This window comes from Dryas octopetala, chromosome 3 (assembly GCF_963921425.1).
Source record: "Dryas octopetala chromosome 3, drDryOcto1.1, whole genome shotgun sequence".
Taxonomy (NCBI): Eukaryota; Viridiplantae; Streptophyta; class Magnoliopsida; order Rosales; family Rosaceae; genus Dryas; species Dryas octopetala.
The window spans coordinates 25,754,887-25,781,113 of NC_141368.1; the positions used below are offsets into that span (position 1 = coordinate 25,754,887).

At 39.4% G+C, this 26,227-nt stretch overlaps 3 protein-coding genes, 1 long non-coding RNA gene and 1 pseudogene across 6 annotated transcripts; 3 read left to right on the forward strand and 2 right to left on the reverse strand.

Annotated features, from left to right (window-relative positions):
• The first annotated feature begins 364 nt into the window (after window positions 1-364).
• Window positions 365-7,147, forward strand: LOC147292054 (vacuolar protein sorting-associated protein 45 homolog). Of its 3 annotated transcripts, XM_086237614.1 has the most exons (13): window positions 365-776; window positions 898-1,099; window positions 1,199-1,278; window positions 1,829-2,056; window positions 2,306-2,431; window positions 2,564-2,644; window positions 2,734-2,875; window positions 3,000-3,178; window positions 3,986-4,141; window positions 4,534-4,641; window positions 4,726-4,847; window positions 5,926-6,057; window positions 6,557-7,147. In XM_086237614.1, the coding sequence occupies exons 1-13, from the start codon at window positions 687-689 to the stop codon at window positions 6,606-6,608; spliced, it is 1,698 nt and encodes a 565-aa protein (XP_086093740.1). In that variant the 5' UTR covers window positions 365-686; the 3' UTR covers window positions 6,609-7,147. The 3 variants fall into 3 exon arrangements, with proteins under 3 accessions (XP_086093740.1, XP_086093742.1, XP_086093743.1); XM_086237616.1 differs by lacking the exon at window positions 5,926-6,057; XM_086237617.1 differs by lacking the exon at window positions 3,986-4,141.
• A 5,643-nt stretch (window positions 7,148-12,790) lies between these two features.
• LOC147292055 (secreted RxLR effector protein 161 pseudogene) lies at window positions 12,791-13,478 on the forward strand (annotated as a pseudogene).
• A 615-nt stretch (window positions 13,479-14,093) lies between these two features.
• On the forward strand, window positions 14,094-15,361 carry LOC147292056 (uncharacterized). The gene is made up of 2 exons (XR_015121524.1): window positions 14,094-14,520; window positions 14,943-15,361. It is a non-coding gene; the product is annotated as an uncharacterized LOC147292056 (long non-coding RNA).
• A 6,484-nt stretch (window positions 15,362-21,845) lies between these two features.
• Window positions 21,846-22,268, reverse strand: LOC147292057 (uncharacterized). The gene has a single exon (XM_086236121.1). The coding sequence runs from the start codon at window positions 22,266-22,268 to the stop codon at window positions 21,846-21,848; it is 423 nt and encodes a 140-aa protein (XP_086092247.1).
• A 2,646-nt stretch (window positions 22,269-24,914) lies between these two features.
• Window positions 24,915-25,349, reverse strand: LOC147292058 (uncharacterized). Its single transcript, XM_086236122.1, has one exon. The coding sequence runs from the start codon at window positions 25,347-25,349 to the stop codon at window positions 24,915-24,917; it is 435 nt and encodes a 144-aa protein (XP_086092248.1).
• Between the last annotated feature and the right edge of the window lie 878 nt (window positions 25,350-26,227).

Here is a 26,227-nt window from a genome sequence, read left to right on the forward strand (position 1 = left end):
AAATTGGCATAATTTCAAAAATATCAAATCAAAATGCTTTTGAAAAATTTTGAAAGTTTTTAGATTAGAATTGAGATTGAATCGGAATTTACAAAAATATTCTAATTCTAATCTAATTATTTTTGAAATTTTTGGAATTCGATATTTTCGAATTTTAAATTTGATTCAGATGTTCCAAAATTAAAAATTTTCGGATTGAAATAGGTCCATTTCGAATTTTCCAATCCAAATCACACCCGGATCCTTAGACTCTCATTCTATCTCTTCTCTCTCCTCCCTCTCTCTTTCTTTTTCCTTCTCCTTTCTCTTTCTATTTTTTTTCTTCTTCTCCTTTCTCTCATTTCCTCCATCAGTAAGTCCATCCCCCACCTGCGCCGACCACCAGCCCACCCTCTCTCTCTCTCAGCATCTCCATCCCCTCACCTGCGCCGACCACCAGCCCACCCTCATCCCTTTCTCCTTGCTCTCGCCCCCTGCCGTCGCCCCCTGCCGCCGAAACCCACCAAAACCCAGCCCCTCCTCTCTTCCTTCACGTCTTCAGCTCCTCCCAAAACCCAACCTCCCCAAAACCCAGCCTCCCCAAAACCCAGAAATCCGATCATAAATTTGACAGACCATTTGTCTGAAAATTCCATCAGTAAATCATTATCGGCATCGGAATCAGAACGTAGCCGTCGATCTGAAAAATGGTGCTGGTCTCGGCGGTACGGGATTACTTAAGCCGGATGTTGCAGGACATCTCCGGCATGAAGGTTCTCATCCTCGATTCCCACACGGTAACGCTTTTCTTTCAACTAAAATTCATAGAAAAAAAAAGAATGAATGAAAAAGGGTTGCTTTAGATTTAGTAAATAATGGTGGGTGTTGTTTTGTTTGTGAATTTGATATGAGGTGTAGGTTAGTATAGTGAGCGTAGCGTATTCGCAATCCGAGCTGCTGAAGAAGGAAGTGTTTTTGGTGGAATTGGTGGACTCCATTTCCAAGTCCAGAGAAGCCATGTCTCATCTCAAAGCCGTTTACTTCGTTGCGCCCACTTCAGAGAACATTCAGCATTTACGCCGACACTTGGCTACTCCGAGATTTGGAGAGTATCACCTATGTAAGTGTTCTCTTCATGTTATTTGGCTATTAGGGAGGATACCCAGATGTGTTTACTATTGTTTGGAGCTCATTCCTTATGCCATACTGGAATTCACAGTTTTCTCCAACATATTGAAGGATACCCAGATTCATATTCTAGCCGACTCAGACGAGCATGAAGTTGTACAACAACTTCAGGTAATTCACCATTCACTAAGATGCCTTTCTCTTTCATTCTTTCGGATGATCTGAAAATTTATTTATATAGTACTTTAAATTGCTTGAATTCAGACTTCGAGTTTTATTTGGGGTAACTGCAATTTAAGAAATCTATCGTATGTAGTAAGTCAGTAGCAGGAAAATAGGAACAAAGTAAATCTTGGGTAAGCTTATAATATCATGAGGATGCATGGCTTTCTTTCACTTCTGTAAAGAAATTGCAAAATTTATTGTTTTGGTTCGAACACAGCTCTGTCCCTGCCTGGTTGGCATTGTTTTTAATTTTTCTGTTAAATCATTGGTCTGATACATGACTAGACACATTAAGCCAATCAAGCTTTTCAATAAAAGTTTTTTTCTTAAGAACAAATCATTTTGTGTAACATAGTTGTTAACTTGTTATGCCACTTTAATAATAGGTACGATTGTACCTACAATATAATAATAACATAATTGTCATGACATCTCATATTTTGGTTTCCATGTTCTTACTCTTCATTTAGATAGAATTATTGCCATGATCTTGCAGGAGTTCTATGCAGACTTTGTTGCAGTTGATCCTTTCCATTTCACTTTGAATTCGCCATCAAATCACATGTATATGCTTCCAGCTGTTGTAGATCATTCAAATTTGCAGCGCTTCTGTGACCGAGTTGTTGATGGTATTGCAGCAGTTTTTTTGGCATTAAAACGAAGACCTGTTATTCGTTATCAAAGAACATCTGATATTGCAAAAAGGATTGCACATGAAACGGCGGTAAGTATAGTCATGTATTCCAAACAGTTTTGCACATGGGTGTTATTTGTGCATTAATACTACTGTTTTGAATGCGAACCTTTTACTGGGTTTGCATTTTTCTCCTGTGTTCACCCCCGCCCTCCCAAATTTTCTGTAGACTCAACTTTTTATGTATGCTTAAATGTCATGATGTAAAGGGGATTTTGTAGATTCTCGCTATGAAAGTTAGCAAAGGGAAACTGATATTATATTTTTGGCATGTAACAGAAGCTGATGTACCAGCAGGAAAGTGGACTTTTTGATTTCAGACGTACAGAAATTTCTCCATTGTTGCTGGTAATTGATAGGAGGGATGATCCTGTAACGCCATTGCTGAATCAGTGGACCTATCAGGTAATTGTGGTTGTGGATATGATGTTACAATATATATGAAAAATGCCTCGTGTTGCTATTTATTTTTGAAATTACAATTGGATAAAACCACTAGAAATTTAAATGGTGCTCTTTGGTTACACTATATTACAGGCAATGGTTCACGAATTGATCGGTATTGAAGACAACAAAGTTGACTTAAGAAGCATTGGAAAATTTCCAAAGGATCAACAGGTTGAGCTGTATTTTCCTCCTATAATGCACATCTTTGTGTTTGTAATTTTTATTGCTAAACAATTACATTGTGATATTGGTGCTTATAGGAGGTTGTGCTGTCATCAGAACAAGATGCTTTTTTCAAAAAAAACATGTACGAGAACTTTGGTGATATTGGGATGAACATCAAGCAATTGGTTGATGAATTTCAGCAAATTTCAAAAAGTAACCAGAACATTCAGACGATAGGTTCGTAGGACGCAAATATGAAAATTTCAGATTCATGACTTGTGCTTGGCAACTGTTGTCACAGGGAACAATGGTTAGAGGAAATCATATGTAATTAAATATTTAAATGCTTTACTTGTTGCAGAGGACATGGCCAAATTTGTTGACAATTACCCCGAGTACAGAAAGATGCACGGAAATGTTTCAAAGCATGTGGCGCTGGTAACAGAAATGAGCAAGCTAGTTGAAGAGCGAAAACTTATGTTAGTTTCACAAACAGAACAGGAGTTGGCTTGCAATGGTGGTCAGGGGGCAGCTTTTGAGGTAGTGTAAAAGAATAAGTAAAAAGAAATTGAAACCACTTCTCCCACATTCTCATTCCTCTTTCCCTCCTTATCCCTCTTTGTTATCCCACTACAAGTCTACAACTACTTTTTCTACTTATCCTAAAAACCTATGAGGAAAATTGTTCTTTTGCAATTGTTTTTTTTAATAATAATTTTCCATGTTTTTTTCTTTTTATCATGCATACATGCAGAGTGGGCAGAGGGTCCAGTCATATAAGGAGCAGAGAACATGTCTATAATTTTTTTATATGATTGTTTACTTTATTACCATCTGCTTATTGGGGATTTTCAACAGTTTTGAAACTAATGTTCTAGAGCGTAATAAAATTTAAAGCATTTGAATTTCAGAAAGAATTTCAAGTTTTTAGAGGTCAATGTTTAACAAGGAAAAAAACTGAGACAGAATTTCACGCATTTGATTCGATTTCTCTCCCTTGAGATCATTTTTAAATGAAGAGGGCCTATCCTGAGATCATAACCATCTGATAACATTTGGACAGTTTGGAACTACCATGGAAAAATGGCATACCTTTTTCATGAAACACATGTAAGCCACGTGACTTAAGTAGTGCTATGAAGTTGACACAAGACCTGTGATGAGTGTGTCTGTTCATTTGCCATATTTACTCTTCTTGTCACAAGTTATATTAGAATTTGGTCTTGAGCTTTTTAGTCAGTATGATATACTTTTTTAAGTTATTGACCTTGAGATAGCAACTGAGTTTAACCTCCACAGAAACTTGAATCTGAAAACAACCACCTCTTTTTCCTATGTACTTTGCAGGCAGTAACAAATCTATTAAACAATGAAAGTGTATCTGATATTGACCGCCTACGACTTGTCATGTTGTATGCTTTACGCTATGAGAAGGAGAGCCCTGTGCAACTGATGCAGTTATTTAACAAACTGTCTTCCAAGTCTGCCAAGTACAAGCCTGGGGTATGTAACCAAGATTGTAACCCCTGCTTAGATCCTTTAGCCCGATTGTGTTTTTTCTTTTCCTTCATTATTAATATATATATTTTTTTTTGGGTGGGGGGGGGGGGGGGGGGGGGTTGTGTTGCATATCTGTGTTTAAGTGGCAATCATCCATTCCTAAACCTTGTCACTTGAGGTTTCTTCATATGCTACCTTTATTCAGATAATTAACGATGGAGACTATTTTGTCCTAATGTCTATTTCAGTTGTTCTCATCCAATTTTGTTGGAGATTGACCCTTCTTTGGGAGGCTCAATCAAAGCAGTAATTATGCCAAAAGCTGTCATGTACCTTTAATTTGGTTACTAGACTTATCCATGGGTTTTAATAAATTGGCTATTTTGGCATTACAGCTTGTCCAGTTTCTCTTAAAGCAAGCTGGTGTTGATAAGCGAACTGGGGATCTTTTTGGAAATCGAGATTTCTTAAATATTGCACGTAACATGGCTCGTGGGCTAAAGGTTTGTTTGGTAAAGTTATACTTTCTACTTTCTATTTTAGGGTGTGCTTTATAAACTTATAGAGAATTTTAACTAATGCTGTAGGGGGTTGAGAATGTCTACACACAACACCAGCCTCTTCTCTTCCAAACTATGGAAAGTATTACCAAGGGACGGCTGAGAGATGTGGACTACCCGTTTGTTGGAAATCACTTTCAGCAGGGCAGGTTTGTTGCTGTTTTTTTCATTAAAATAATTGCTGGGGAGCACTTATAAGTTATAATTTAGCTGCAATTTGGGGATTGTTGTGTTGTTTCATTTTAAGCAGGCAGTACCTGAAGTATTGACATATAACACAAGTTGTCTTCCAGGATATTCTTAACCTACCCCAAACTGATCGTATTTTCTAATAAGTAAAAACTTCCGATTTTATTATCCGAGATTATATATTGTATGAGAGAACAACAGTTTACAAGCTTAAAGCCATCTCAAATTATGTCATCTAATCAGAAATACGATGAGAATGTCAAACTTTTAGCCCTTGTTTAAACTAGGTAGGATGTAGATGGGGTTCAATTTATGCAAGCCTACATCAGTATATTCCCCAATTTCAAATAGTATGGTAGTGTTTTGGGATTAGAGAGAAGTTTACTACGTTTGGAATTTCATGTCTTCAAGAGTCTTAACCTTGGGAACATTGAAGCTGCTGCACTTTTGACACTCTGTGCTATGCATGGTGGCTGGAGCCCATTTCTTGGGTGCTGCTCTATACACGCCTGGTGCTTATTGACAGCTTATTCTTCAATATTTAGTTTATTAATCAGGATTCTTATAAATCATTGCTTTCTGGACAAGTTAGGAGGTCATCGAGGAGGCCAGGCAACCTCAACCTGATGAAGGCAGGCCTGGCCCTCTCAGCGGACCCTAAATTTAATCCCTATGGTTTCATGATTGCTTTGCACTTCATGAATCATGATTTTCATTATTGTAGACACCCTATGGTAATTACCAGGTTTCTTGCTGGTCATCTCAAATGACTCAGATATAACACCTGGCTGTTACTAATTACCATCTGCTCAGTCTCCTTTTGGCCTCTCCTCTCAAGTTGCTCCACCTTGTTTCTACTGTCTAGCCCACATCATTTTGTCTGGTTTGCATCCCAGAGGACTAACAGACAACCATTGATCTATGATACTTATAATTACCTCTACATCATCTTGTTGAAGTTATAATCTGATAGTGCAAGGATAAAAAATTGCAATAATTTTGCTAATGTTGTGAATGACGCAAACTATCTCTAAGCAGGCCTCAAGAAGTGGTCATTTTCATTGTTGGTGGGACAACATATGAGGAGTCTCGTTCTGTAGCTTTACAGAATGCTATGAATTCTGGTATTCGTTTTATACTCGGTGGTTCTGTGGTTCTCAATTCTAAGAGGTATGCTTCAGGTCATCGCTGTGAATTTCACATAAATACTTGCATTGTGAAAAAGAAGTTAACATTGCTGTGCTAGCTGCAGTTAATGCTTGGACCTCTGCACTAGTTTTAAATACTCTGGCTTGGTGCCAGTTACTTCGTTCTTGTGTTGGATGCAAGTTTAAGGAACTATTAGTTTGGCATTATTACTTTTAGCCTTTCTAAATCTTGAGTTGTAGTACTTGGGTTGCATTATTAATTCCGTGTGAATTAAATTCATCTACAATTTTAGTTCCTAGGAATCTTCAAGATGGTAATATAGCCATTTCACTCACCTAACCAATCCTGGAGAATGGGAAGTTGTGATGGTGGGCAGACAGTTGTTTCTTAAAACAAAGGGATTTTGGTACAAATATACCATAGAGGTTTTTAATCATATGTTGTAATTGTTTGAGGGTATTCCAAATTGTCTAATATAAGATGTTCTCTGATCCAATTATTATTTGGCTGGGAAATGCAGGTTCTTGAAGGACTTGGAAGAATCTCAGAGAATAGCTCGTACTGTTGTCTGAATGTTAATCTCTTGCATATCTACATTTGAAGAGCCATGTGGATAATTGTTTGTGGATGTATACGAGGATTTCAGTTTCGTCACCAGCTGTAAAAATTGTATAAAAAATTACCACACGTGCTGGAGGGATCATCAGAATATGCCCTCTGTTCCTGCAGAAGGCACAGCCTTTTTCTATACCATTTTGCTGGAGTGAGTAAGTGAATATGATCGGATGTAACTTCCATCAAATTTGGAGGGTAAGATCTAACACCAGCCCCCACCCTCTCATAGGAACCAAGGAAAGAATGAAAGAGATGTCACATATTTGCACCAATATTTTTTTGCTAACCAAGCCAGATCAGATATGCCTACTGCCAAGGGCTTGAATTAACATGTACCTTATTGCCTTGTTAAAAAGAGACTTGTCAAGTTGTCATACATGAAATTTATTTCTTTTTTGTTTTGTTTTTAATGCATATTACTGCATTCATGTTGTTGTACTTGGGATATTGTGAGAAATCAACTAGTATGGATGTACTTAACAGTCTTGGCTTCTCACTTTTGTTGTTGCAAATCCATGTCTTGGTGAGACTTTGTTAAGTTCTAAGGGTGGTGCACTGGTGCTATTTTTACCATCCCAAACTGGACACCTCATTGTTTATTACAAATTTATCCTAACAATATAAAATCAACCTAAGCTGCCTTTGGAAACCCTACTTCCAAACATAATAAATAAACCTAAGTAATCCTAATTGACTAACTTTTCTCACAGGGTTCTTAAGTTAATTGACTTATCATACATAGCGATAGCGAAGCCTAGAGAGAGGCTGTATATTCCTAATCCATAAGCCACGAAGGTCAATAGCAATAGGGACTGACAGCTAACCGAAAGCTTTGTGCAACGCAACAGTTAGGAGCAACCCATCTCTATACATTGAAGATGGAGTTTCTCAAATCAGATGCCCAACATAAAGAGTTTACTAGGTTCATGTATATGGTATGGTAATGGAGAGGCATAAGGCTTATCTTGCAATGCTCCTCGTACATTTTGTTCCCCTCCCTTGGCCCAACATTTGAGGAATCGTAGGATATATGGGAATGGGATCTCCATCTCCTTGAGAGTAAGATCATTTCTTATTGCCTAAACATGGTGTAACTAATTACACGAGGATCGATAAAACTTTAAATTTTGAAAGATGAACTGATTTTGATTTTGGAGGCACAACTAATTGATTTAATACAGTTTTAGATGTATATATGATGTACATGGTGGATAATGACGGCTTTTATGATAATAAAAATAGATAATTCATATATGCAACTCCCTTCAGTTAATGAATCCCTCATTTAACACTAAATAAGGGATTGGGCGGGCTGCCGTTGGATCTCTTTTAATGAGATCTAAGGGCTAATGTTATAACCTATCTAAACAGACCAAATAACCCATAAAAAAAAAAAAAGCTGGTATTTGCACACTTTTTTTTTTTTTCTTTTTACACACCTATTAAAAAACAAAAAAATACACCCAAGAAAAAAGACCACACAACCCCTCTCTTTTTTCTCTTGTTTACACCCACTCCCTTTTTTTTTTTTTTTTTTTTTTTTCTTCTTCTTCTTCCCCTTACCCGAGCCACCACCTTCTTCCTTCTCTCTCTCTCTCCGCATGCACCACCACCACGGCACCACCAAAACAGCCACCACCACCACCTTCTTCTTCCCCCTATCTATTCCAAAACAGTGGTTCGGCACTAGTTTGCCGAACCACCTGCGCCCATTTTTTGTGGTGGGGGTGGATGTGCGCCATTTAGAGAGAGAGAGAGAGAGAGAGAGAGAGAGAGAGAGAGAGAGAGAGAAGGTTGGGGGGGGGTGTCATGCAGAGAAGAGGATAGAGTGGGAAAGAGAAAGATGAGGTGAGAGAGAGGAGAAGGTTGGGGAGGTGTGTGGGTGTGGGTGTGCAGGTGTGTGTGTTGAAAAATTGGGTGTGTAATGAAATGAAGGTATTTTGGTAATGAGTTGGGTGTGTGTGGAGAGGTTTTGAATTTGAGGTGAGTGTGTGGGATGTGTAGGAGAAAAAAAGAGAAAAAAAGCGTGCAAATAGCAACTCTAAAAAAAAAAAAGAGTGCTACTATTTGCACACCCTTTTCTCCTACACACCCTTCACTCTCTCCTAAAATTTAAAATTTCTCTTTAACACACCCCTCTCATTACCAAAATACCCCAAAATTAGTCATCTCACCAAATTTCTCCAAATTTCTCATGCACACTCACCCATCCATCAAACTCTACACACCCCACCCCCGACCCCACCTCCCATCTCCCACCCTCAACCTCACTCACATCTCTCTCTTTTCTTCTCTCTCCTCCCTCCCTCTCTCTCTGGCTTATCAACCCAGCCACCCCGCCAAGACTAGCAGCAAACGCAAAAGCAAACAAGCTTCGACACCGAACCACAACGCTAACGCCGCCACAGCCCCTGTCATAGGCCGTTCGACACTGGAGAGAGGAGGGGAGGGTCGGCGTGGGGCTGGGCTGTGCTGGGAGGGCTGGGGTTGTCGCTGGAGAAAATGTTGGAGCTGTAGTTTCTTGGTGGTTAAGTCAATATGACTTGGTCACTATTAGTATCGTGTTAGTTATTGTTTTGTTAATAAAGCCCAGGTTATTCGGGTTTAGATTAGGTTTGAATTATTCCTAACAAACTCACCACATCCTTAGGTCATGTTAACGTGGGTGTTTTTGATTTCATTCCTGTTTTGTAAGGCTGGTATAAAGCCACAATTTCATTCATTCAATAATATTGCTTTTGAGCTCCCAAACCGTGAGTGTTTTCTGTGTTTAGAGCTTTGAGTTTTCAACAAAGTGGTATCAGAGCCCCTTCAAAAGGGCCTGATCGAGTAGAGTTAGGAACAGCAGTCTCCTAACAAAGAAAAACAAGAGAGAGCAAACAGAAAGAGAGAACGATCGAGTACAAGAAAGATGACAACTGAAGGAGGTAGCTTTGTTCAGCCTGCAATTCCTAAGTTCGATGGTCACTATGACCATTGGGCTATGCTCATGGAGAATTTCCTCCGATCAAAGGAATATTGGTCCCTGATAGAGACGGGGATCCTCACAATAGCAGAAGGGAGTGAGTCAACAGAGGCACAGAGGAAGACAATTGAGGATCAACGATTGAAGGATCTCAAGGTGAAGAATTATCTTTTCCAGGCTATAGACCGCACCATCATGGAAACAATCCTTGATAAGGAGAGTTCGAAGAGCATATGGGATTCAATGGCGCAAAAGTACCAGGGAACAACCAGAGTGAAGAGGGCTCAACTACAGGCACTAAGAAAAGAATTTGAAGTCCTTCAAATGAGAGAAGGAGAGAAGGTGGACGAGTATTTTGCTCGGACACTAACAATTGCCAACAAGATGAAAGCTCATGGAGAAAAGATGGGGCAGGTTGTGATTATCGAAAAGATATTGAGATCAATGACCTCAAGATTTGATTACGTGGTATGTTCAGTAGAGGAGTCCAATGACTTGGATGTACTGACAATTGATGAACTACAAAGCAGCTTATTAGTCCATGAGCAAAGAATGAACAGTCACAGTGGAGGAGATGAACAAGCCTTGAAAGTCTCCTACGAAGCAAAGTTTGGAGCAAGAGGAAGAGGTCGAGGTGCGTTTCGAGGTCGAGGAGGTGGTAGATGGAGGCAGCCATTCAACAAGGCAACTGTAGAGTGCTACAAATGCCACAAACTGGGACACTTTCAATATGAGTGTCCTAGCTGGGAAAAGGGCGCTAATTATGCTGAACTTGATGAAGAACAAGAGATGTTGTTAATGGCTTACGTAGGACTTCACAATTCCAGAAGAGAGGAAGTATGGTTTCTTGACTCCGGCTGCAGCAACCACATGAGTGGTAACAAACAATGGTTCCTGAATCTAGATGAAACATTCAGACAAGTCGTGAAGCTGGGAAACAATTCAAAGATAGCAGTGATGGGAAAAGGAAGCATCAGATTACAAGTCAATGGGGCAAATCAGGTGATTAGTGAAGTGTTCTATATTCCAGAGCTCAAAAATAACTTGCTGAGTATCGGTCAATTGCAAGAAAGAGACCTGGCCATTCTTATTCAGCATGGAGTGTGTAAGATATATCATCCTACAAGAGGGTTGATCATGCAAACTCAAATGTCTGCTAATAGGATGTTTGTTCTTCTTTCCGTGCTGCCAACACAAGCTCAAGCCCCTGCATGTTTTCAGACTGCATCTGAGGATCAAACTCATCTATGGCATCGAAGATTTGGGCACTTAAATATCAAAGGTTTGAAAACGTTGTTCTACAAGAAAATGGTGAAGGGCCTACCTCCTCCCCAAGTGTCTTCGAAACTATGCACTGACTGCATGGTAGGCAAGCAACATCGAGAATCCATTCCGAAGAAAAGTTTGTGGAGAGCTTCTCAGAGACTCCAACTTGTGCACGCTGACATCTGCGGTCCTATTACGCCTCAATCTAACAGCCAAAAAAGGTACCTAATCACCTTTATAGATGATTATAGCAGAAAAGTGTGGAATTATTTCTTAAATGCCAAGTCAGAAGCTTTTGTTATGTTTAAGAAATTCAAGAGTTTGGTAGAAAAAGAAACCGGGAACTTTATATGCTGTCTTCGTACTGATAGAGGTGGGGAGTTCACTTCACTGGAATTCAACAAGTTTTGTAGTTCAAATGGCATTAGTAGACAACTTACAGCAGCTTACACCCCTCAACAAAATGGGGTTGCCGAGCGGAAAAACCGTACAATCATGAATATGGTACGCTGCATATTGTCAGAAAAACAAGTTCCTAAAGAATTCTGGCCTGAAGCTGTCAATTGGACAGTTCATGTGTTAAATCGATGTCCTACACTTGCAGTGAAGGATATGACCCCAGAAGAAGCGTGGTGTGGTTTCAAGCCTTCTGTGAATCACTTTAGGGTGTTTGGATGCATCGGACATGTGCATATTCCTGACAATAAGAGACAAAAGCTTGATGACAAGAGTTTCAAGTGTGTTCTCTTGGGCTTAAGTGAAGAATCTAAAGCTTACAGATTGTATGATCCTGTGTCAAAGAAAGTGGTTATAAGCAGGGATGTCGTATTTGAGGAAGACGAGAAGTGGAACTGGGATAAAACTGGTGAAGAAGCTAAATGTGATGTTCTTGAGTGGGGAGAAGAAGATGAATTGGAGGAGAATGAGATAGAAGCTGTAAGTGAAGAAGAAGAACAGGTTGAAGAAGGAACTACTAGTTCTTCCTCAGATGAAACAATCGAAGATAACTCTCCAAGTCCTGTTCAAGGGAGGATAAGAAGACAACCAACATGGATGCAAGATCACGTCAGTGGTGAAGGCCTATCTGATGAGGAGAGGAATAATTTTGTAATGTTCACCTCTACTGGAGATCCTGTGTTTTTCGAAGAAGCGGTCAAGAGCAAGAAATGGAAAGAAGCCATGGACATGGAGATTAAAGCCATCGAAAAGAATGGAACCTGGGAGTTAGCTACATTACCAGAAGGAGCCAAAAAGATAGGGGTGAAATGGATATTTAAGACCAAGCTGAATGAGAATGGGGAGGTTGATAAATATAAAGCTCGACTTGTGGCCAAGGGATACACACAGCAGTTTGGAATAGATTACACTGAGGTATTTGCTCCAGTAGCTCGTTGGGACACAATTAGAATGATTCTTGCTCTAGCAGCTCACAAAGGATGGAATGTGTACCAATTGGATGTGAAAAGTGCATTCCTGCACGGTGAATTAAAGGAGGCAGTGTTCATTGAACAACCTCAGGGCTATGAGAAGAAGGGAGCTGAAGACAAGGTGTATAGACTCAAGAAAGCTTTATATGGTCTCAAACAAGCTCCTCGAGCTTGGTACAGCAGAATTGAGTCCTATTTTGTGAAGGAAGGTTTTGAAAGATGTTACTGTGAGCACACTCTGTTTATAAAGACAGAAGAAGGAGGAAGTCTTCTTGTGGTCAGCTTGTACGTGGATGATCTCATCTTCACAGGGAATGATGAAGCAATGTTTACAAGATTCAAGGACTCTATGAAAAAGGAGTTCGATATGTCTGATCTTGGAAAAATGAAATATTTTCTCGGAGTAGAAGTAATGCAAAGCTCTAAGGGAATTTTCATAAGTCAGAAGAAATATGCTAAGGAAGTGTTGGAGAGGTTTGGCATGGGCGGCTGCAATCCTGTGAAAAATCCAATTGTTCCCGGGTCCAAACTTGTGAAGGATGAAGGTGGAGCCAGTGTTGATGCTACAGCTTATAAGCAAATGGTGGGCAGCCTCATGTATTTGACTGCCACCAGACCAGACTTGGCGTATGTGGTGAGTTTGATCAGTAGGTTCATGGAGAGGCCTACTGATTTGCATCATCAAGCAGTGAAGAGGATTCTTCGATACTTAAAGGGCACCATTGAGTTAGGAGTTCTTTACAAAAGAGGAGGAGGAGAAGAAAATTTGATGGCTTATTCAGATAGTGACTATGCAGGAGACATTGAGGATCGGAAAAGTACATCAGGATATGTGTTCTTATTAAGCTCAGGTGCAGTGGCTTGGTCCTCAAAGAAGCAGCCAGTGGTCACACTCTCCACAACTGAAGCAGAGTTCATAGCGGCAGCTTCTTGTGCATGTCAAGGTGTGTGGATGCGTAGGATTCTCGAGAAACTGGGTCATGAACAAAGTAAGTGCACTGTGATTTTTTGTGACAACAGCTCGGCTATTAAACTTTCCAAGAATCCTGTCTTACATGGTAGAAGTAAGCACATTGACATCAGGTTTCATTTTCTTCGTGATTTAACAAGAGATGGAGTTGTTGAGTTAGTGCATTGTCGTTCAAAGGATCAAATTGCTGACATTATGACTAAGCCTTTGAAACTGGAAGAGTTCTTGAAGTTAAGAGATTTGCTTGGTGTTTGCGTGGCACCAGAAGTAAACTGACTGCAGTATGCAAGTCAGTTTAAGGGAGGATTTGTTGGAGCTGTAGTTTCTTGGTGGTTAAGTCAATATGACTTGGTCACTATTAGTATCGTGTTAGTTATTGTTTTGTTAATAAAGCCCAGGTTATTCGGGTTTAGATTAGGTTTGAATTATTCCTAACAAACTCACCACATCCTTAGGTCATGTTAACGTGGGTGTTTTTGATTTCATTCCTGTTTTGTAAGGCTGGTATAAAGCCACAATTTCATTCATTCAATAATATTGCTTTTGAGCTCCCAAACCGTGAGTGTTTTCTGTGTTTAGAGCTTTGAGTTTTCAACAGAAAAAAGCCAAAGAGGAGAGAGAAGCTGGAGATGGAGGAGAAGCTGGGCTAGGTTGGATGCGGGGCGGGGCGGGGCTAGGCTAGGAGGGCCGAGGTTGTCGCCGGAGAGAAAAACTAGAGAGAGGAGAGAGAAGTTGGAGATGAAGGAGAAGCTGGGTGCGGGGCTGGGCTGGGCTGGGCTGGGAGGGCATGGGTTGTCGTCGCCGGAGAGAAAAACCAGAGAGAGGAGAGAGAAGCCGGAGAAAAGGGTGTGCCTGACCAGATTGAGGAGAACAGAGAAGCGAAGCTGGAGATGGAGGAGAAACAGAGAGAGAAGAGAAGAGAGATGGGTGTGTAAATGAGTTTTCCATTTGGGTCTTTTCATATGGGGCTTTAGGGTAAATTCACTAATTAAGTGATTGGGGGTGTGCAACAACAACAAAAAGGTGTGCAAATAGCAGCCCTAAAAAAAAAAACCTTACGACCTGCTTCAGAAGACACACAATGTGACTTCACTTTCATCTGGTTTGAGAGAATGCAAAAGAGCTTGAGAGAACGCCTTGCGACCTCGAAGAGATCCAACGCAAAGAAGCTCGCGATATTGCAGGAGAGACAGAGAAGGCAACGTCATGGGAAAATCCCGAGTTGGACGTGATCGTTTCAGGTACGTTCTCAATTGTTCGATTTGGGGATTTCTTCTTGGATTTCCGATTTGGGTTTTTTGATTTGTTCTCTTCTTCTTGTATGAATTGGGTTTTCTTGCTTTAGAGTTTGAAATTGGGTTGTTCGATTTGGGGTTTTATTCTTGGATTTTGGGATTTTCTTCAAATATTTAGGGATTTCTGATTTGGGTTTTTGAATTTAAGTATATATTGATATAGGGAATGAATGAATTTGGGTTATTGATGCATGAATTTGGCTTTCACATCTTAGTTCTCTATTTACTATTATTTATTTTTATTTTCTATAACACTCTTAGGCTCTGTTTTTTCTTTGTATTTGGATTTTCTTTTACTGGATATATTTAGGGTGACATGGTGACATGGCATGAGATGACTGTTGTTCTTATGAATTTAATATTTGCAGAATGTCTAAAAGTAGCAGTAGCAATGAAGTTCAACCAAAGAAAAAACAACAACAATGTTCGTGCGGCAGTGTTATCTACACATGTTGACCATATATCTTGCAAGGAAAAATGAAGCATTAGAGGAACAACTTCGAAGGAGGAACGTACCAAGCTAGATTTGGCTTTTTCATGAAAACTGTTGTACTATTTTTGGTGTTTTTTATGTTCAAATTTACCAACTAACATGAGACTTGTAATCTTCAAAGTAAGGATGTTCTATTCCTTTGTTGGAATGTGTTATTCATTTATTCCTTTTGTAACAAGATTCCTTATTTTCTTGGCAGAACTTTGGAATGTGTTATTCAAATCTTGTCTGCATTGGTTGTGGATGAATGATGGCTATGCGTGTTCAATTGTAAACTTGAATATGTTAGTAACATAGTATGACATATTCTTCAGTATTGTGAGCGTGACAAAGAATGGTCATAAAAATGGAACATATGTCTTGCTCAAACAAAAAGCCTTGCCTTTGCCTAAAGAATTCCTTAAAGCCTCTGCCTCAAAAGGTCAAAGCAACTAAAACCTTGATTTTTCTCTTTTTCCCTAGCTTATTTGTTAGAGGAAATTACATATTTGATTCACTTATTTTATACTTAGTTCAATTTTGGTCTACGAACTTTTTTTAAATTATGTTTTGGTCCACTAATTGTTCTACTTATTCAATAAAGGTCCAGATTATTTTTTTTCAAATTTTTCTCACCTTTTACCCTATCAAATCTCAGCCAAATTCAGCAAACATATACTTGTTTTAAAGCTATTCATCTCATCTTTACAACCATATAAAGATCATTCAAATCGGAGTTCTAAAACTCAAGATAATTAGCCTCAAAGTAGGGTACCCGAAACTACCAATTTTTCTTAGAAAATTTTCAGATTTTTTGAACTTCACCAAACTTCAATTCTCTTTGATTTTAATACTCCAAATTGGTTCCTATGGCTAAGAAATGATGAAAAATAACTTATACTTCAATTATAATTGAAGAAAACACAACCAAAATGATTTAAAATCATAACTTAAAAAAGATCGTGGACCAAAATTGAACTAGGTATAAATAAGTAAACTAAAATTGCACTTAAAAAAGATCGTGGACCAAAATTGAACTATGTATAAAATATGTGGACCAAATTTGTAATTTCCTCTATTTGTTATTACACTTTCAAAGAAGTCATTGTGGAGTATGAAGTTTTTCAACTTAAATCTCATCTTTTCACTTGAGTAAATCTCTTAAGTTATAATGAGGAGTATGAACTAATCAAATTGGAGTTGAGGAGTATAAATATCTTCTAAGAGTGTTGTTAAATATGAAATTAAAGGGAAGAAAGATTTATGAAATGGACCATAACTATCCATAATAGGGACAATCAAGCAGGCCATTAATAATTTCAAGTGAGGATTTGGATTTGATAATTGTAGGATTCAAACTGTTCAATTCAGTCCTCCAAATCATTTGTGGCTTTTTGGAGAGCATGCCCAAAAAGTGCCGAGTCATAAAGATACATGCATCATCATTATCATCGTAATCATAATAAGTACTTTGACAAAGTCAGTTAAGTATACAGTGTATACTTGATGACAAATAAATATCTAAAAAACAATTGCAAAAGCCTTTATCATAAAAATGGAAAATATGTCTTGCTCAAACAGAAAGCCTTGCCTTTGCTGAGTTAAAATTCCCCCCTGAAGTACTTAAATTGCTTGCCAAATAAGATTTTACAGAACCACATCAACTCAACACCAAAAATTGACAAACATAAAATTTCAACAATAAAAAAACATACAACTTTAGATAACTGTAAAAGGAAAACACAACAACAAATGGTTCCATACTAAATCTAAACTAAAACTTCACCAAATACAAACTGCAAATCATCCAAGTAAGGATGTTCCATACTAAATCCAAACTAAAAGTATCCCAAAATCATGGCATCAGTCCATCATCCTGAAAAAAAAAAAAAAGCAAATACCATTACAAAAAACATTTAATATTTCAAATTAGACTATATGGTATAATATATATGGTAAGGAATGCCACAAAGAACTATCATCATCCAAGGCCTCAATCAGAGAGTCATTAGGATCTTGGGGAGTGGAAGACCAACAAGAAAATAAAAAATAACTCAAATAAACCAATCATCTACAAATATATAATATCAATGCACCAAAAAAAAAAAAAAAACCAGAAAAATATAAACCATTGCTACGTCAAATGAATAATTAGTGGCAGGAAGGTATAAATTCTTACCTATTTAATAGCCTTGGACAACTTATTTTGTCATGAGACACTCTAGTTTTCCCACACCCATTACAACGCCTACCTTTTTCACTTCACTTTCCTTTCGACTTCTCTTTTTCTTTCTTAATTAGTCTTTTTCCACTCCCTTTAAACTTAACTGGATCCGGCTTATTATAACTAGCAGCACAAGTAATACTCAGTCTATTAGAAACTCCAATACAAGAGCCACCACTACCAATGTTTAAGATGGCCTCAATCTGGTCAATAACAAAATCCATTGCCTCACAAAATATTTGTCTTACTTCATCATTTAAGATGGCCTTATCAATCACGTATGAGTATAGGTGGAATAATGTACTACGTTTTTCAAGTAAGGATGTGTCAATATTTATCTCCACACCATCATTGTCCACTACAACATCAGCTTTAGCAGATCTAGTCCATCTCCTCAAAATGCATTGAACCGATAAGGTATGGAGTTTATGTACCTTGTGTAGAAATGACAAAATATGGCTGCATAGAATTCCTGCAAATAAAATGATTGTATGGCCATAATTGTTTACTCCCATCATTGGTGCGAATATCTTCCCATACCAATTAGTGTTGTAGGTAGTGTCAAAGATAACCACATCAGCATAGAAACTATATGATTTCCTAGAATTTGCATCTGACAAAAAGCAATGAGTTATCTTATGTGAATCATCTGCTTCGATCTTGTAAGTGAATACAATTTCTCTCTTGTTCCAACAGAAAATGGTCACGTAATATGTTTCCATCGTGCCCCTTCAACTCAGTACGCTTATCTCTGCGATAGTTGTACATATCTTGTTGTGTACAACCAATGTTTTCAATTCCTCCTGATTGCACTCCAAAAATGTCAAATTGTCAGTGAGGGGTATGTTCACTATGCATAGTGGTTCACTTAATGATTTTTGAGCACTTGAGAGCCAATCAAGTGGCTTCTTCGTAAGCTTATCAAGTCATGGGTGTGAGCCTCATCAAAGATGGTGACTACAAATCCACCTACTTTCGACTTCACAACTATCAATCTCACTTTACAACCCTCTCTTCCTACTCCACGACTCGATGCCTTTTTTCGGTACCTTTCAATTATTTTGAGTATTCTCCTTCTTTATTGCACACAAACTCCTTCCTTGTGATCTCATCATCCTTACTCTTCTTAGTTGAGTACGTGTTGAATCCGAAATTTCTCAAAGAGAAATTTAGTCAACGATAATAAAGATTAACACATGAACGTTTGACGTGGAACTGATTGAACTGAACTTTTCCTTTTATCTCGTCGAAGCTTCAACTCCTCGTCGATGAGGTGGATTTCGTGCAAAAAACTCTCTGATGCTAAAGTTAGAGAAATGAAATCCTCTAATTGGTAAATAACAATTTTTCACATACCTCTCATCAACGATTTCCATGAGTTTTTATAGACTTTCCTCATTAATTCCCGAATTTTGTCCATTACTCTACCTTTCAGAAATCGTAGAATTAATGGGGGAATTCATGGGATTTTCTCCCATAAATGCCTTGACTTGTTGACTTTGGTGATAACGTGAGGAGTTATTTCCCATGTTTTTCTCCTCATTAAATTGCCTAATTAATTTATGTTATTATTACTATAATAAATATAAGAAATCTTAATCACTCTTAATTATTATTTTAAATATCTAATTAATTGTGAATATATTTCTTCCTTTGACCGAGTCTCTTTTATTTTCAGCAAATAGGAAATCGCCACATGTCATTGTGATTTTTTGCTCCAACAGATGCCCCATTTCCTTTTCATTCTCAATCTCCTTGAATTTGGAAAGGAAAGGAAAATTTTTAGATTTTCCAATCCACGTCGAACTCCTAGATTTTGGGGCCTTAACATGCTCTATTTAATTTACCTTGAGTCAAACTCTAGTGACTTTAAAAGACCTTGCTTGTTTCTTATTTTGCCATAAGTCCTTCTCCACATTCTCACGTTTTCCTCTTGTGTTGCTGCAAGCTTCTTCCTTTTTTCTTCCATTCTCCCATTGAAGATGGTTCGTGTCATGGACCCCGTGGCTATGTGGAGCCCCTCTGATGATCAGCTTTCCCAAATTCGGAAGAAGTACTCTATACCCGAAGATGTGATCCTTGAGGCCCTCCTTGAAAGTGCCGACCTTAAGATAGGAGAATGTATCCCCTCTAATGCTGCAGTTCTCTCTGCTATGCATTTGCCGTTTATTCGCTTTCATCTCCATCCCTTGATTCATCTCGTCCTCGATCTTATGAGGATCCCTTCTATGCAATTGAGCCCTAACGGCTTCCTTCTCCTTTCGACGCTTCTTGCTTTTGGGCTTGAGCAAGGTGCCGCTCTTGGGTTCGAGGACTTCTTCTATCTCCATTGTTGGTCTGGAATTAAAGAGAGAGATGAAGGTGGTTTTTATTTCTATTTTAGTCCAAAACAAGGTCGAAGGACATTTTTCGACCCATCTTCTAATTATCACAGATGGAGGGGTCGTCTACTTCTTGTGAAGGGGAATTAGGCTGCCCCCGAAACCTTGTGGTTAAGTCTCCCCTCAAAGTTCATGTCCACCCCAGGTAATAACGCCACTTTTTTTTTTTTAACGTGAATTTTTATTTTTGTGTAGACAAGAATTTCTTGGAGTCTTCCCTCAATTGTGATAGAGTGAAGTGGATCCATCGTTTCTCTTTTTCCTCTAAGCTTCAAGCAAAGACTTTAGCTACCGATGCCGTGCTTCTCCGAATTTCTCGAGAGCGTGATTCTATCATTGATGTGCCATACTTTGAGGAAGCTCAAACCAAGTTTTCCGGTCTTAGTGGAAGAAAATTGGCTTTAAGATTGATCAAGGCAGATGCTCGTCTCCACTTTGAATCTGAAGTTGCTAAATTGAAGCTCTTGCCCAGACATAAGCGTTCTTTTCCATGTGGCTCTGACGACTCTGCTAGCCTCAAGCCTCTTGTCTCTGAACGTGTCAAGAAGAAAAAATTTGTTCCTTCTCTTGATGTCAATTTCCCTTTGAACTCAAGAGACGATTATAAATCTTCGAGCCCTGCTTTGCGTGAAAAGTCTGATTCAAATACCTCGAATCCATCCGTGTGGACTCTTAATTTTCTCAAATAAGATGGAACTTTGGTGAATGTGGGTGATAGCGGTCGTTCATCTCCAATGGTTTGTCATTCTATTTACTCGCGAATTGATTCTTCCCTCATATCAAATTTATTCGAGCAGAATGAGTATCAAGGATATAGCTTTGGAATCCTCTTTTCTTGCTTATGAGGTATGTTCTTACTTCGTTTCATATTTCGTCCTTGATTCAGTTTTTAACCTTTGATTGATTCTCCTTTTTCTCTGCAAACTAACAGGATTTTTCATGCTTTATCGCGAAACTTTCGAAACTCATTCTTGAGTCTCGCCTCAAGTCCGAGAAGAGGAAGTTGGCCAAAAATAAAGTTGGTGGCCTTGAGGATCGAAATTGGGTCCTTGAGCGAGGATCGAGTTCAAGAGCTTGAGACCTCTGCTCATGATTTTTCCAGGAGGTTTAGGTTGATGGAAGTGGAAAAAGATGCTTTGGCTAATCAACTCTTGTCTATTAAAGATCGATGTCTCGAGCTCGAGTCCAAGTTGAAAATATATGATGTTGAAGGAGTCTCAGAGAAAAACATCTCACCTCCCCATCCCCTGGCCTTAAAGGGTTCTGATATAGTTTCTCTTGGGGTCGAGGATGCATCTGTTGCCATTAATCAAACAGCAAATGATACTGCAGCTTTCATAGATAGCTTGATGATGTCCTAATTATTTTTAGGATTTTCTGATCCCCATCAAATCTCTTTAGTCTAGAGATATTTAATAAGAGATCCCTATCTTTTGTTTTCGTATTTATTTCTCAATAATGACTTTTTATCCCTCTATGAATAGACAAGATAAATTTACTTTTTTAACTACTTGCTTTTTCCAGCATTTTCTTTTGAAATTTTATAATAAACTTTGATTGGAATCTCTTTTGGAAAGCAGGCTTTGCCCATAATTCTTTTGACGCTTGAGCACATATTTCTTTAAATTTTGCCCAAGTCTTTTGCGTGTTTGCGGGTCACTCCCGAGTTTTTGCCTCGAGATTTGCTTCATGCATGTTTTTTCTCAATTTTTTGGCAATTTTTATGTTCTTTTAGTACCTCGATTTATCGAGGTCTTGAGATTGAGTGCTTAATATGAAAGGATATTTGTAACGCTTTCTTCTGTTAAAATCATAACATTATGACTAAGGGAAATGGAAAGAAAGAAAATAATGTGCCTGGAACGACGTTTTATTTGCAAAGAAATGTTTCAGACATCTAACCTCATAGAAAGTGGGATCCATCATGCCCAATACATCATTTTATTTGCAAAAAAGAGAAATAATAAATGACCAACCTTTAAAAATAGTACTTTTTCAGATGAATTGCGTTCCATGGCCTCGGGAGATATTTTCCCGTTTGAACTTCTCGAAGCCTGTAGGCTCCCTCCCCGAAGACCTCCATGATCTGATAGGGTCCATCCCATGTCTTTTTAAATTTCCCGGTCTCTTGTCCCTTCTTTGAGTCGGGCTTTTTCTGAACTGGCTTCTTTGTTTGTACTACTTTCTTGAGGACTCAATCTCCAATTCGAAATGCTCTGCTTTTCACTTTTTGGTTGAAATATCTAGCGGTAGCTTTTTGATAGTTCACGAGTTTGATCAGGCCTGTTTCTCTTCGTTCTTCCGCCAAATTGAAAGCGTGTTTGAGCAAATTGTCGTTCTCCTCAGATTCCATGGCAAAAGTCCTTGTAATGGGAAGAGTGATCTTGGTCAGGATCACGGCTTCAACTCCGTATGCTAAGGAGAATGGAGTTTCGCCAGTGGGCCTCTTCTTTGTGTTTCGATAGGCCCACAATACTTTGGGGAGTTCTTCAAGCCAATTCCCTTTGCTTTCTTCGAGTCTATTCTTGATGTTGTCAAATATCGTTTTATTTGACTTTTCTGCTTGCCCATTTCCTTGAGGGTAGCTTCGGGATGAATATTGGAGAGTGATTCCCATTTTTTCGCAGTATGCCTTAAACTTGTGATTGTTGAACTGTGTTCCGTTGTCCGTCACGATTGCCCTGGGGATCCCGAAGCGGCAAATGATGTTTTTCCACACAAATTTTATCACATGATCTTGATTTATTATGACGTATGCTTCTACTTCGATCCACTTGGTGAAATAATCAGTGGCTACGATCACGTGTTTGTTGCCTCCAGCAGCTTAAGGTAATGGGCATACCCCACTTCGAGAAAGGCCAGGGCTCGAGCACTGTGTTGAATTCTTCAACGAGACGTTCGTTCAATGGAGTGAATTTCTGGCACTTATTGCATTTGCAGGCATACTTTTCTGCGTTTCAGGCCATGTAAGGCCAAAAGTATCCTTGAGTGAGGGCTTTGTGCGCGAGACTTCTGCCCTCTGCATGGTTCCCGCATGTCCCCTCGTGGATCTTCGTCATGACCCATTCGCCCTGAGAAGGCGACAAAACATCAGAGTGAGGGTCCGGAGTACGACTTTCTGAATAGTACTCCGTCGATGATTGAATATCGAGCTGCCTTTGTTCAAATTTTTCGTGCATTAGCGGGATCTTCGGGAGTAGTTCCATTGGTCAAATACTCGATAATCGGTTTCATCCAATCATTTTCGAGTTGAACAATTTCCATTGTTTCCAAACTCTCAGCAATGCTTGGGGAAATGAGTTGCTCGACCATCATTGAGTGGACACATTTTGAGTCTAAAGAGGCCGAGTTGGCTAATCGGTCGGCGTCGCCATTTTGCTCTCGAGGAATTTGGTTGAAAGTGATGCTTTCGAAATGATCAGCGAGCTGTCTTACCAATTTTTGGTATGCTCCCATTCTATCATCCTTAGTTGAGTATTCTTCATTAACTTGATTGATCATAAGTTGAGAATTGTTAAATACTTGGAGATTTCGAGCTCAAATTAACTTTGCAATGTGGAGTCCATTAATGAGGGCTTCATACTCAGCTACGTTGTTGGAGGCTGAAAAATCCAAACAAAGGGCATATTCTAATTCGAATTTATCGGGTGTTCGAACGATTATTCCAGCTTCTGCTCCCTGTATATTCAAGGATCCGTCCACATATAGCTCCCAATGTGATTTACTTTCTTTGTCCTCGATTTTCTGCTCTTTGATGTTGCCACTGTAGACTTCAACAAGGAAATCGGCCACCACTTGGCCTTTGAAGGAAGTGCAAGATTTGCATTGAATGTCGAACTCTCCTAGTTCAATTGCCCATTTGGTCATTCTTCCTGATACATCTGAGTTGGTCAAAATTGCCCTGATGGGTTGATTGGTCAGTACCACAATGGAATGAGCTTCGAAGTAGTGTCTTAACTTCCTTTTTTCCGTGACTAGGGAGATGATTATTTTCTCGGAGGTGTTGTACCTCATCTCAGCGTTGATTAGACTCTTGCTGACATAGAACATTGGTTGTTGTCGAGAGTTTTCATCCTTGAAGAGGGCTCCACTGACAGCTATTTTGGCACTGCCAAGTATAAGTATAATGTTCCTTGGGTTTCGGGACTCCCAAGACCGGTGGAGTGGACATGTATTCCTTGAGCTTCTCGAAGGCTTCTTTTTGTTCTTGCCCACATACCTCGCTTTTCTTAGCTTTGATTGCCTGGAAGAAGGGTTTGCATCTATCAGTGAGTCTTGAGATGAAACGACTGAGTGCGGCGATTCTCCTAGTTAGCGCTTGTACGTTTCTTTGTGTTTTAGGTTCAGGCATGTTTCATAGGGCTTCAACTTTGATAGGGTTGATACGATGTGCCCAAGAAACTCTCCTGAAGATACTCCAAAGACACATTTGTTCGGGTTGAGTCGCATCTTATACCTTCTGAGGATCTCAAAAGCTTCGTTGAGGTGTTCGAGGTGTTCTTGCCTTCTTTCACTTTTTACTAACATGTCGTCGATGTAAACCTCAATTATTTTGTCAATCTGTTCTTTGATCATTCGATTCACAAGTCTTTGATATGTCGAGCCCGCATTCTTGAGACCGAATGGCATTACTGTGTAGCAGTAAATTAAGTCCTCGTTTTGAGATCAAAGCAGTCTTATCTTGATTCTCAGCAGCCATCAATATTTGATTATATCCCAAATAAGAATCAAGGAAAGTGAGCAACTCATGCCGAGCAGTCGTGTCGACTATGTGGTCTATTTTCGGTAACGGATAGCAATCATTTGGACACGTCTTGTTGAGATTCGTGAAATCCACACACATGCGCCACTTGCCATTTTTCTTTTGCACAACTACGACATTTGAGATCCAACTAGGACACCACACATCTCAAATGAAACCGACTTCTTGAAGACGGTCGATCTCGTCACTGATAACTTGATTGCATTCTGGGGCAAAACATCTTCGTCTCTGGCGATAAGGAGTATAACTTGGATCTATATTGAGTCGATGACAAGCTATGTTGGGGTCGATTTCTGGCATGTCGTGGTGAGACTGTATGAATACATCACTATGCTTTTTGAGAAAACTCAAGAGCTTACTTCTCTCTTCGTTGTTTAGAAGACTTCCCACCAGTACCTTCTTTTCTGGCTTAGCCTCATTCAAAATCTCTTCGAGTAATGGTTCGGTCGTCGTTGGCTCAGGTTCAAGTTCAACCTCGACTGGTGGATCGTGTTGTAATTTTTATTTGGCCTCTTTGTCGGTGATTGAGTTCAGGCTCGGATCATTTTGGTTAATGGCTACTCGAATGTTCATCGTGGCGTGATAGCATTGCCTTGACACCGTTTGGTCCTCTTTGATGTCCACCATTCCAAGGCCCTTGCTGGTGACTACCCTCATTACTTGATACATGGTGGAGGGATGTCTATCCATTCGATGACTGCAATCTCTTCCTATGATGGCTTTGTATACCAAGGGAGAGTCAATGACTACAAAGGTAATTGGTAGTGTTTTTCCGACAGCAATGAATTGTAAGGTGATCTCGCCTACGGGCATAGCTTGAGTCCCCTCGAAGGCCAAAATTGGCCTTAGGCTTGGTTCTAGTTCATTGTCGCTAATTCTCAATTGCTTGAAGGCGTTGAAGTACAAGACATCCGCATTGTTTCCTCCGTCGATCATAATTCGATGAACTCGGAAGTTCTTGATTTGTAATGTCACAACAAGGGCGTCTCGATTGCGGAATTGGATTCTCTTGAGGTCACGATGGCTAAAAACCACCACTCTATGGTGGCTCTACCCATGGGAGCTTGAGGCAGTTTCACTTATTTGATTCACTCTATGGACTGTTTTTAGCTGTAGGTTGGTGGTTCGAATATGGGTTTCTACTTCTTCTGGCGGAGTTGGTCCTCCATGAATTGCTTTCACTTAATGCATCACATCTTTTGGTTCATCATTCGGGCTCGGGGCTTCAGGACCCTTCTTTCAATGACATTAGGATTAGGTTGGACCGTATACTGAGTTAGCTTCCCTTGCTTGATCAGTTGGTTGACATGTCGCTTTAAGTGCCAACAATCCTCGTGGTTATGCCCTATATCATTTTAATAAGCACATTGCTTACTTTTGTCTCGTTTCTCCACTAGTCCTCTCATGGGTTTAGGGGCACATAAAATGCCTTGAGATTTGTTCTCATAGAACAACTTGGAGAGGCTACAAGTCAGATTGAGTTCTGGTATGTGGTCACGGGGTTTCTCGGACCTTCTACCCTTGTTTGATGGCCCCATGTTGTAAACTTGATCTTGATCATCAATTGAGCTGATGTTGGCGACTCGACGACAATTCGAAGTTGATTCTTCGAGGCGGATGCACCCATCAGCTCAAGTAATTACTTCTCGCATGGTCTTTGGCGGCTTCATGACTAAAGAGTCATGTAATTTGCTTCCTTCGTTCAGTCCTTCGCGGAAAGCCATGACTGCGATGTGTTGGTCGCAACCGTCGAGAGCTGACATTTCCACCCCAAATCGGGCTAAGTAGTCGCTCAGGCTTTCGCGTTTTTGTTG